The 12,819-nt window shown below is 43.7% G+C and overlaps 1 protein-coding gene across 5 annotated transcripts in view; it reads right to left on the bottom strand.

The window, feature by feature from the left end:
• The window catches only part of ARHGAP29 (Rho GTPase activating protein 29), a 75,861-nt gene extending 63,267 nt beyond the window's left edge, over nucleotides 1-12,594 (bottom strand). For 3 of the 5 annotated variants that reach the window (XM_077952827.1, XM_001102926.5, XM_028831394.2), the window contains exon 1: nucleotides 2,187-2,344. Coding sequence is in view for 1 of the 5 variants with exons in the window: in XM_028831394.2 (XP_028687227.2) it covers nucleotides 2,187-2,199 (13 nt within the window). In the remaining 4 variants the exon portion in view is untranslated. Of the gene's footprint in view, nucleotides 1-2,186; nucleotides 2,345-12,452 lie in introns of those variants that run through there. The other 2 variants (XM_077952829.1, XM_077952822.1) reach the window with 1 other exon arrangement.
• Between the last annotated feature and the right edge of the window lie 225 nt (nucleotides 12,595-12,819).

Below are 12,819 nucleotides of genomic sequence, written 5' to 3'. Positions count from 1 at the left end.
AGATCGAGACCATCCTGGCTAACACGGTGAAACCCCGTCTCTACTAAAAAAATACAAAAAAAAAACTAGCCGGGCGAGGTGGCGGGCGCCTGTAGTCCCAGCTACTCGGGAGGCTGAGGCAGGAGAATGGCGTGAACCCGGGAGGCGGAGCTTGCAGTGAGCTGAGATCCGGCCACTGCACTCCAGTCTGGGCCGAGACTCCGTCTCAAAAAAAAAAAAGAAAAGCCATTATTACTAGCAGTGCTTCATTGTGGGAAATTGTTTTTGAACAAGACGTAGCTTCACTACAATACATTAGTGGATTGTGAGCAAGAAATACAGGACTGGAAACAATTGGAGAAACTTAACTGACTCTGTGGAAACCTACTAAAAAGCTTCCAAGTGAAATTTGAACTGTGCAAATAGACTGTTGTGCAAAATATTTGTGACACACTAATTCTGGTGCATCTCTTTCAACTTCAAACCAACAATATTAAAAACATGTATTATCCACTTCTCAAAGAATTCTGTAGCAAGTAGAAAATCACCGTGCAAAACCACTTTCATCGTATGTTGTAAATCTAAGTAATGTGTGCATTAGAAATGTAGACACAAACTTCCTATCCCCCACGACTTCAGGAGCCTGTGTCAGTCAAATGTCTGCTGCCCCACATACCCCCTGCCAAATGCACATTATGGCAGTAGTTTCATTTTAGGCTCTCTAACTGAAGTGTAAAACTGCCCCAAATATCTATACTTACTATTTCCCATTTTACCATTTCTTCTTGAGGAAAAATTGCCAGATATTTCAGAAATCTGCTATTTCAGTACAATTTCAGATTTGGCAAGAATCTACTTAAAGATGCTAAAAAGATGAGACGAGCTCATTCTGAAATGATGATTAAATCTTTAACTATGGTTTCAAAAAGCACTCTCCACAAAAACAGAATAGGGACATGTGAGAAACAGTTTTATCAATACTATGTAAATAATTTTTAAAGGAAAGCATGCAATACACATGCACTTCATTTCTGTACAGTTTGAACCTAGCACGCTTTAAAAAGAGGAAGCTGCCCAGCACCCCACGCCTCCAGAATGTCTAGCATTCCTGGCAGGCAGGGCTCTCCTTTGACCAGCCAAAACTACCCTTTGCCAAAGAGCAAGTTCCTCATCCAAGAATTTAAATAAAGAGGGAAGAATAGAGCAACCAAAATGGACAGCCGACGTTGGTAACGACGGACAAAAGATAAACGATAGACAAGAGATACAATCACAGAGACAGATGGAGAGAAGGGAAGGAGAGCTCAGCTCCTGTCATTAGCAGGTAACATCCTGCCCTCCGAAAAGATTTCGGGCCAATACCCTCTGAGAAACATACTTTTAAAAAGATCAACACAGAGAGAGACAAGAGGCTCGTCAGTCACGAGGGCTCCACCTTGAAACGCTAACCCGTCGACTCCAGCTAACCCGTCCAAAAAAAATACTTTCTTTAATTAAAACTGTCAAACCCCAAAACGCGTCCACAATTGAACCCGGACAAACCTCTGAGACTGAGGGAAACTCTCAACGAAACCCAAAAGACAGAGACCAGGAGAAAATGCACCACGGAAATCCTAAAATATCTCAGGAATGAGAGCCCAACTGGAGTGAGGGCTGCGGTCAGGGCAGGTGGGAGCGGGGCTGGAATCCAGGCAAGAACACAGACCCATAGTGGTCAGGAGCACGGATTCCGGAGCAAAAGCGCCTGAGTTTAGTCCTGACGCTGCCAACCACTAGTCTGTGTGCATTGGCAGGTTTTTAACCTCGGTTTCCCGTGTGAAAACCGAGTCGAACAATCATGGACTGTTCTGAACATTAAAAGAGTTAAAATGTGCAGTCTTCAGAACAGCAGGCGGACCCGTAGTACGCGCCGTGTGCTAACTTTCATTACGATCGTCACCGTCTGCCCCGGCCACCGCTGGCGTCCTCCCCGGCTGGTCCGCGTCTGCCTCACCGGACGCGCCCCTAGCCCTGGCCGGACCCTCCCCGAGGACTCCAGTCCTGGCCCGAGGGCACCCGTCCCAGAGCAGCCCGCCACCGCTTCCGCTCGGGGCCCTCCAGCGGGCCTCCCGGACCCTGGACGGCAATTCACGGGCGCTCGCGCGGGCGACCCCAGCCCGGAGCCACGACCGCCGCGGCCGGAGCGAACGCCACCTCCTCACACTCACCACGGCGCTCCATCCCGCGTCCCGGACGCGGACGCCCGCCCCACACCTACGGCCGCCGCCACCGCCGAGGGCTGGAGCTCGCCGCCCCCATCCCCCACGGCCTGCGGACGCCCGGCCAAGCCGCAGCCGCAGCCACAGACACCACCACCACTACAGCCGTCGCCGCCCCTGCAGCTACCGCCACAGGCCCGCCGACCGCCCGCCCGCCCCTCCCCCTGGAGCCCAGTCCATTGGCCCGCGCTCCCGGGGGCGGGGCCGGCGACCGCGGCAGGTCGGGGCTGCAACTAGCTTGCGCGCGGAACGCGGCCGTCAGCTGCGCCCGGTCGCTCGCGGTCCCAGTGTGACGGGCTGCGTCGGCCGCCCTTTTGGCTTGCAGGGGGCAGGGAGAGCGACTCAGAGAAAAGTCACCTGAGGACTAGATGCGGCTAATGGCCAGATGAGCAGCTACATTTCTTATGAGGCACTTCTGTGGATCGCTGTTTTCCTCCCTCTTCCAGGGGTTAGGGCCTGGGGAAGGGCGCCACACGTCTGAATTAAGAATGAACTACCTCAAAACCAGCCATCTACTATGCCCCTTTGCCCTCTATGGAGGGTAGGCCTATCTCTTTTTTTTTTTTTTTTTTTTTTTTTTTTTTTTGGAGACAGAGTCTCGCTCTATCTCCCAGACTGTAGTCCAATGGCGTGATTTAGGCTCACTGCAACCTCCGCCTCCCGGGCTCAACTGATTGTCTCACCTCAGCCACCTGAGTAGCTGGGATTACAGGTGCCCAGTACCACGCCCAGCTAATTTTTGTATTTTTAGTAGAGGCGGGGTTTTGCTATGTTGGCCAGGCCGGTCTCGAACTCCTGACCTCAGGTGATCCACCCGCCTCAGACTCCCAAAGTGCTGGGATTACAGGCGTGAGCCACTGTGCCCGGTCCTTTCTTTCTTAGCTGCACTCTCAAACTCACTTCATAATGAGAAAAAAAGAAAAAAGTCTGAGAAAGATGGAATAATTATAGCAAGCAGGGCTAGAAAGCACACGGCCCCCATATCACACCACTCGCTGGAACAAGCGATGGCACTTATCTCAGTGCGGGAACATTCAGAAAGAAAGAAATAGAGAAACAGAGGAAAAAACACAGAGAGGGAGAATGTGGGTAGTGCTGGGGTCTGACAGAAAAATGACCACACAGAGGAGAAACAGAAAAAGACACAGGAGAATATGCTGAGGAGAAGTGGAAAGAAAATGAGGTGCAGACACAGGAAAAGGGAGGAAAACCGAGGAAGGCAGAAACAAGTGAAGGCAAAAAGAGAAAATAAGGAAGAAAAATAAAAGGAAAGACTACCCACTTAACAAACAGAAAAGGAAGTGAGCATGACAGAACCAAAAGTAGGGTAGTGGGGCAAGAGAAAAACTCATTGACAAAGAAAGAGAAGAGGGACCCCTTACGTATACGTATCTCTGAACCCTTACAGGAAAAACAATGCCAAGAAAATACAACAAATTTGGCTCCTCGGGTGCTACTTAAAAAAGATAAATAAGAAAACTCAGCTCCTTGGTTACTTTGGCACCATACTGGATTTTTTGGACTCAACTTACACAGATTTTCCCCTCAAACCCCCAAAATAATAGTCCAAGGTCCTGCCACAAATACTCAGCAAACTTCAAAAACCAAAATTCCTTCTAATCGTGCTGAAAAAGAAAAATGCACCAAAGACTCTCACCATGGAAACCAATGATGCCTGAACTGAAGCAAACTAGTAAGAGGAGACAAAGGAGTCCCCAGGCCAAGAGGAGGCTGAACAGTGCAACTACGATTCAATCATAAGTAAGGTTTTTGGAAGGAAATTTTTGAGGAAATCCCTCAACCTCAAACACCCTCTTAAGTCTACTTTAAAACATATTATTTTGCACTTATACACCATTTCCCTTAATAAGGGATTAATTGGAACTGGATTAATACAGAGGATTGTGTTGCTGATTAAAATGGAACTGGAAGCATCACTGACAAAATCATGAACAAGTTCCTGATGGAGAGAAAGGGTGTATGGATGGAGGTGGGGGTGTGGCAAAGAGAAAGGCGCTCACAAGGAGGGAGAGAAAATCAGGGAGAGACAAAGGGAGGTGTAAGAAGGAAAGAGAGACAACTATAAAGGAGAAAGAAAGACAAGAGGGAAAGAAGAAATATGCAGAGACCAGGGGAAGCAGAAAAAGAAAATGAGATGGAGAGAGATAAGGAAGATAAAAGAGACAAACAGAGGTGACAGAGACTACCCACTGATAGAGAAAGGAAAGAGGGTCTCACATGCAAACAGTTCTGGTGGAAATGAAGCCAATTAGGCTCTGAGGTTGTTACCTTAAAAATATAAATATAAGAATCCAAGGCTCCTTGATTACCTGCTTCCACAATTATTTTTCAGACTTAATTTAAAAATTTTTTTCCATTAGGCCTCAAACCTAACAGTACAGATATGACAAGCAGTACTGAAGACACCTAAAAAACAAACACTCCTTCAAACCCCACCAGAGGATGATGCACCATGGACACTCATCCACTGATGACTCAAAATTGAAGGACATCAATGGGGGATGAAGAAAGAATTCTGAAGGCCAAGGAGAGTGGGGTTGGCCAACTCTCAGGAAGCTCAAGGAAGTAAAGTCTGTCCCTCATATCTGCTCTGGGTTATTCTTAATACCCCCCAAACCAGAACTACCTCTAAACCATCCCAAAACAGCCAACTACTGTGCATAGGACCTGACACAGTCACAATAGCTGGCTGTTCGGGAATCAAGGAATGTTACTTAGATGGTTAAATAAACTATAAGTAAGGTTGCCTAAGGGAAATTTTGAGAAGTCTCTCAATCTCAATCCTCCTCTTAAACCTTTAAAAAAATACATTATCTGCCATCCTTCATCCAGAGGATGATGACATTGGGGAATATTTGCAAAAATGGTAGTTCACTTTTAATTTAAAAGGGTTATTGTATTAATCTCCCATGACTTGAATTTGTTTGAAGTAATTTATCACACGAATACACTTTAAATATGAAAAGCACATTAATGGATGCAATAATACCTTTCTGCAAGTCCAAAATTCTTAGCTTATGATAAAATTGTAGTGTTCAGAAAAAAAAAGTAAAACCATCAGTGTATCTACCATAGCAGTCCAATATCTTAAGTTTTTCAACAAGTTGCAGAAAAACATTTCTGGAAGCAACATATAATTTTTTTTTAATACTTGTGTTTTTACCATTTGTATTATTATTGCCTCTAGTAATTTTTCCTTCTCAAACAGAAATTCACATCCTCTATGATGCTGTTCAAGTCAGCCATTCAGTGCAGCCTTAACTTTTATATTCCCCACATCTTCCTCATGTGTTCTCTTCAAAATGTCTGTGGTACCAGACTGAATGGATTAGTATTCTTTCTATCCACAGTGGTGACATTATCAGCATTGTTAATTTTGCTTCATCTTCCTGAAGACAATTCTGTAGTTTAGGTAGCCTACTTTTCATAGCAGAACATGGGTCTAAAAACATTTGACAGTATCTGGAGACATTTTTGGTTGTCATAACTGGGGAGGGGGATTCTACTGACATCTAGTGGGTAGAGGCCAGGGATGCTGCTAAACTTCCCATATGCATAGGACTGCCCTCACCCCCAACAAATAATTATCCAGCCCAAAAGGTCAATGGTGCCAAAGTGAAACACCCTGTTCTATATCCAACTACCACTTTTTAAAAAGCTATAAGATCTAGGAACATGTTAACTTATGCCATAGTGTATACCCAGAAAAATCTGGACTGTGGGCCATTTTATAGGATAAACATGATTTCTTCAACAAATAAACTGCAGGAAAAATGATGGAAAGAAAAATCTCTAGATTAAAATATCCTTAAAAGATATATCAAATGCGGCCAGGCACGGTGGCTCACGCCTGTAATCCCAGCACTTGGGAGGCCGAGGCGGGCTGATCACCAGAGGTTAGGAGTTCGAGACCAGCCTGGCTAATATGGTGAAACCCCATTTCTACTAAAAATACAAAAAATTAGCCAGGCCTGGTGGTGTGCACCTGTAATCCCAGCTATTCAAGAGGCTAAGGCAGTAGAATGTCTTGAACCCGGGAGGTGGAGGTTGCAGTGAGCCAAGATCATACCACTGTACTTCAGCCTGGGCAACAGGAACAAAACTCCGTCTCAAAATAATAATAATAATAAAAAAAAGATATTTCAAATGGAGGAATAAATACAAACAGACATACTCTTCCACTGTAGTAAACAACTAGAAAAATAGAGAAAATATGTATTGTTTTCAGACACTGAACTACACACAGCACTGGGATCGGGGCCGCCATCTCTGAGAGATGGGATCACAAACAAATGAGGTGAGCCCCACAATTACCCCAACTTTCTGCCTCAAGTCACATTCTTGACCATGGCACTCTTAACAAGTTGAAGAGACAGAGATCTTAGTTCCAGGAGACTGGAGTCACCAGAATCTGTAGGACAGAGTACTAGAGACTATGGATGCAGAAAAAGAGCTCCAGAAATTTGCATAGGGAATTTCTTAATTATCTTGCTGAAGACTAAGATGCACATGTATACAGCAAAACACCACAAGGATTGGCAAAGGATTTCCAGAAAGCTATAGATGGACAATTCCCAGGTTTCCCACAGGGCTGGAAGAACTCCAAATTTTCATCAGCCAGAGTAGAGAGACCTACTGAACACCCCAGGGGAGATCCCAGGGCAGGCCTCATAGTACATCTAACCTAGCGCTAGTGAAAACTGTACTCTAGCCACACTCCAACAAAGCTTCAGAACAGGCACATTTTATAATTTTGTTACAAAAGTAATAATATGTTGTGGAATTTATAACATATACAGAAGCAAAATGTATGACAATAGCATAAAGGAGGAGGAAATGAAAGTATACAGTAAGGTTCTTACATGATAGGTAAAGTAGTGTAATATTGTTTGAAGGTATACTGTAAGTTAAAAATGTATAATAAAATCTCCAGAGATAAAGTTAATTAAGCCAATAGTGGGCATAAACAGAATTTCAAAAAATCAACAACAACAACAAAAAAAGCAGGACAAGAAGAAAAAGGAAACAAAAAATGGAACAAATAAAACAAACAGCAAAGTAACAGACTTAAATCCAATCATACCAGCCGGGCGCGGTGGCTCACGCCTGTAATCCCAGCACTTTGGGAGGCCGAGGCGGGCGGATCACAAGGTCAGGAGATCGAGACCACGGTGAAACCCCGTCTCTACTAAAAATACAAAAAATTAGCCGGGCGCGGTTGTGGGCGCCTGTAGTCCCAGCTACTCGGGAGGCTGAGGCAGGAGAATGGCGTGAACCCGGGAGGCGGAGCTTGCAGTGAGCCAAGAGCGCGCCACTGCACTCCAGCCTGGGCGACAGAGCGAGACTCCGTCTCAAAAAAAAAAAAAAAAAAAAAAATCCAATCATACCAATAATTACATTAAATATAAATAATCTAAACAGCCCAGTAAAAACGCAGCGATTCTCAGAGTAAAAAAGTAAGACCTAACTATATTTTGCCTATTAAAACGCAGACTTGAAATATAAAGACACAGATATATGGAAAGTAAAACAACAGAAAAAGACACACCATGCAAACACTAATCGTAAGAAAGCCAAAGTAGCTCTATAATATAGGTATCAAAGAATTTTACCAAGGATAAAAAGCAACATTTCATAACGATAAATGAGTCATCTCATCACAATGACAAGAATCCTGAAGGTATCTGTACCTAAAAATAGAGATGCAGAATATGAGAAAAAAACTGAGAGAAATGTATGGAAAAATATACAAATCCCCAACGACAGTTAAGATTTCAACATTCTTCTCTCAGTAATAGAATAACAGAAAATCATTAAGGATCAGTAAGGACATAGAAGACTTGAATAGCACTGTCAATCAACTTGACCTGATAGACATTTACAGAAGATTCCACCAAAAAACAGCAGAATACACATTCATTTCAAATGTATACGGAATATTCACTAAGATAGGCCATATATGGGATGATAAAAAGAAGTCCCAATGAACTTAAGAGGACTGAAATCACACAGTGTATGTCCTCTGATCAAAAAAAAAAATTAAATTTGAAACTAGTAACAGAAAGATAACCAGGAAATCCCCAAATATTTGTAAATTATAAAATATAACTTTAAAATAACCAATGGGTCAAATTTCCACAAGGGAAATTTTAATATATTTTGAACTGAATGAAAATGAAAACCCATTTCAAAATGTGGAGATTACACAGTAAAAGTCATGGTTAGATAAATACACAGTTTTAGATGCTTTATTGTAAAAGAGAAATGTCTAAAGTCAATGATCTAAGCTTCCATTTTAAGAAGCTAAAAAACAAAGAGCAAATTATACCTAAAGTAAGCTGAAGTAAATAATGATAAGAACATAAATCAATGATTTAGAAAACAGAAAATAGAAAAAAATCAATGTAACCAAAAATTGGTTCTTTGAAAAAAATCAATTAAATTCTTAAATATCTAGCTAGACTGATCAAGAAATAGAGAAAACACAAATCACTAATATGAATGGAAGAAAGAACATCAGCACAGACCCTACAGACGCAAGGATAAAAGAATACAAGGGAATGTTACAAACAATTTTGCCAATAAACTTAAAAACTGAGATGAAATGGAAAAATCTTTGAAAGACACAAATTACTAACCCTGACACAAGAAATAGAAAATGTGAATAGCCCTACATGTATTAAATAACTGATTTCATTATTGAAAATTTCCCACAAAGAAAACTACACCTACATGGGCTTCACTTAAAAAATTCACTGAACCAGATAAAATAATCCTATACAAACTCTTGGAAAATAGAGGAGACAAGAACACTTCCGAACTCATTCTATGAGGCCAACATTACCCTGATACCAAAATCAGACAAAGATATTACACACACACACACACACACACACACACAACAAATTTCTTAACACAGTATTAACAAGTCAAATCCAACAATATATAAAAAGGATAATACATAATGCCCAAGAAGGGTCTGTCCAAGGAATGCAAGCTTAGTTTAACATTCACTAGAAAAAAACCATGTGATCATCTCAAAAGATGCAGAAAAGGCATCTGACAAAATTCCATGGCCACTCATGATTAAAACAGTCAACAAAGTAGGAATAGAAGATAATTTCTTCAATCTGATAAAATCTGATACAAGGCATCTACAAAAAAACCTACAGGTTTTCTCCTTAAGATCAGGATTAATATTGTTACTGTGGGTCTTAGCCAGTACAGTAAGACAAGAGAAAGAAATAAAATGCATTCATATTTAAAAAGAAAGAAGTAAAATACTCAGAGACAATATGTTTGTGTACCTAAAAAAAACCTCAAGAAGCCTATAAATTAGCTACTACGTCTAATTAATGAATATTATCAAGGTCACAGAATACAAAGTTAACACACTATAATCAATTTTATTTCTATACACTAACAACAAAAAATTGAACAAAAAAAATTCAAAACTTCTGCTCTTTGAGAGACAGTGTTGAAATAAAATGCAAGTCACAAACTGGGAGAAAACATCTGACGAAGGATTTGTAACCAAATATATCAGGAAGTCTTACAATTCCATAAAAATAAAATAACAATCCAATAAAATAATGAGTAATGAAGTGAACATACGCTGCACAAAAGAAGATGCACAACTGGGCAATAAGCACATGAAATACTGCTCAATACCATTAGTATCAGGGAAATGCAAATTTCAACTTCTATGAGATACCACTGACTAGTCGCAAGAAATTTTAATTTCAGCTAGACTGAAATACTAACTGTTGGTGAGGATGTAGGGCAACTGTAACTGTAATACATGCTTCTACACAAGGTATACAATCACTTTGTGAAACAGCCTAGCATTTTCTTACACAGGTAAACATACATTTAACATACAACCCAGTAATTCTCATTTTACATGCATCCAAAAGAAATGAAAACATACATTCACCCCTAAACTTGCACATAAATGCATAGCAATTTTTCATGATAGTCAAAACCAAAACAACCCCATCTCCATCCACAGATAAACTGTGGTACAGCCTTATGATGGAATACTATTTAACATAAATATCCATGACATAGCAAAAAATCATAGATGAATCTCACAAGCATTAAGCTAAATGAAAGAAGCCAGGCACACGCACACACTGTATATCTTTGGCATGATTACATTTACATAAAATTCTAGAGAATATGAACCTAATCTTAAATGACAAAAGAATTTCAGCGGTTGCTTAGGAATGCCTTGGTGGTGTAGGTGTGGGGGAAATTGCAAGAAGCCTTTCATTTCCTCCACTAAATATAAAGCATCCCTCTACTTTCCCATAGGACATTCAACATACTTGGGAAACTCATGATATTATACCTTGGGCCCCATCAGTATTGTCTGCTGCTACCCAAGATGCAAAGGTTCTACAGGACTGTCTACCACAAAATGGGATCAGACTAAATTTTCTTAGTGAATGCTGAATGAGTAAGTGGCACAAGAATGAAAATTCTTTAGGGTAACCTCTGGGCATGAAGTTTGTTCAATGTGGTGCTAACCCCCGGGACCAAGAGCAGTGGCTATAAAATATAAAAGCTCATGTTCCTAGGTCAAGAGTCTTAAAAGGCGAGGAAGTGAAGGTGCTTACAACTGAGGTGGATATTCTATTTTAAGGAGGTGAGGGGAGCAGTAATGACCAACCACTATGCATTCTTGAGCAGCGCTTTTCCACATCTCAGCCAAAGTTCTATTTTTGGGGGGACTGAAACATTTTCTACTCAGGCCTATTCTATTTTCTTCAAGTTCACTCTTAAACTCTTCTCAGAATCATGAGACAAGAACTGTATATACCGTACAGCTCATGAAGCTTAAGCATCAGGGTTGCTCACTTACACAGTTCCTGTAACAAGGAGGCATTTTGAAATGGCATGTCTGGCAAACTGTGTAAAGAAATCACTACAGAAAGGGACCTAATCTCCAAGACTCCCATAATTTTGTCGTGATTCACTCATTCTGAATATTCACTTTCATATCTAATTTTGAAGTATTTTTCTTGAAAAAGGAATCTCCTCTCCCAAACTGAATGAGGAGGAAGTGAAGCTAATTCCCAAAGAATAATAAAGAAAAAGGTAAATGTAGAACAAAAAGCTACTTGGAACTTTCATAAAACACCTCCTAACATTCCCCTCCCCCCTAACCCCTCCACCCCTTGCCCAAAAAAGATCCATCTTTAGAAAATAGAGAATGTCAAAGATCCAAAAAACACAATATGGAACGCCACCCTCGCTCTTTAAAGAGGGGTGGTGGTGGTGAAAAGGTGAAATAAACTCTGGACCTATCAGAGGGGCTGAAAGACAAGGGAGGAACGTCCTTGACTGCTCTGTTTAAACCAAGGGAAGACCTTCCCCCGGAACACCAAGTTTCTATCACAGACCCGGTCCTGGGACACCTAGGGAAACAAACGCACCGGGATCCGCTCTCCAGGTGGTAGCTGCAATCTCCCAGCTTGTCCCTTCCGATTTTGCAGAGCACACGACTTGCCCTAGAGCCATGGCTGGGAAAAGGTGGAAGGGCAGTAATGAGCGGGGAGCGAGAACGGGAGGAGTAGGGTGGGAGGGAACGACAGAGACGCTCCAGAAGGGGCACACAGTGAGAATGCGCAAAACGGTGTTTTACAACCTTAGATCTCCCTCCCCTAATAGCCAGGGCCTAGGTGAGGTGAAGTGCGATAAGAAAAAGTAAATATGGAACATGAAATGTCTGTTGTTTTACTCGGCCTTTACATATGTCAGACTGAAATTTCAGAAAACGTCACCAAACTTCCAAAAAGGATCCCAAGTGAGAAAGACGGACTTGAAGACCCCGTGAAGGAAACCAATGGGGGAAGGGTAAAGAAGCCCGTGAATTCCGCAGTGAGGCGATGAGGGCGGGTGGCTAGCGGGGCTGAGACACGCTCGGGGGGTCCTGGAAGGGGAGGAAAGTCCACCCGGCCAGCTTCTCCCCAGCTGCCCGCCGGCTGCCCAACTCGGAACGCGCGCACCCGGGGTCCGCGGCGTACCAGCAGCGCCCGCCCGCGTCCTCCCGCTCATCCGCGCCTGCCTCGCCGGGCGCGCCCGTAGCCCCGGCCGGACCCTGGACGGCAACTCGCCGGCGCCCGCGCGGACTACAGCCAGGAGCCACTACCGCCGCGGCCGAAGTGAGCGCCACCTCCCCACACTCACCACGGCGCTCCATCCCGCGTCCCGGACGCGGACGCCCGCCCCACACCTACGGCCGCCTCCACCGCCGAGGGCTGGAGCTCGCCGCCCCCATCCCCCACGGCCCGCGGACGCCCGGCCAAGCCGCAGCCGCAGCCGCAGCCGCAGACACCACCACCACCACCACCACCACAGCGGCGGCCGCCCCTGCAGCAACCCCCACAGCCGCGCCGGCCGCCCGCCCCGCCCCCTGGAGCCCAGCCCATTGGCCTGGTCTGCGCTCCCGGGGGCGGGGTCTGCGACCGCGGCAGGTGGGGGCGGCTGTAGCTCGCGCGCTGAAGGCAGCGGTCAGCTGTGCCCGGCCTGAAATTGTCCCAGCATCCCGGGCCGC

The sequence above is a fragment of the Macaca mulatta genome, chromosome 1 (genome assembly GCF_049350105.2).
Source record: "Macaca mulatta isolate MMU2019108-1 chromosome 1, T2T-MMU8v2.0, whole genome shotgun sequence".
NCBI lineage: Eukaryota > Metazoa > Chordata > Mammalia > Primates > Cercopithecidae > Macaca > Macaca mulatta.
Note: the sequence above shows the minus strand (reverse complement) of the source record. Positions and strands in the feature narration are given on the sequence as shown.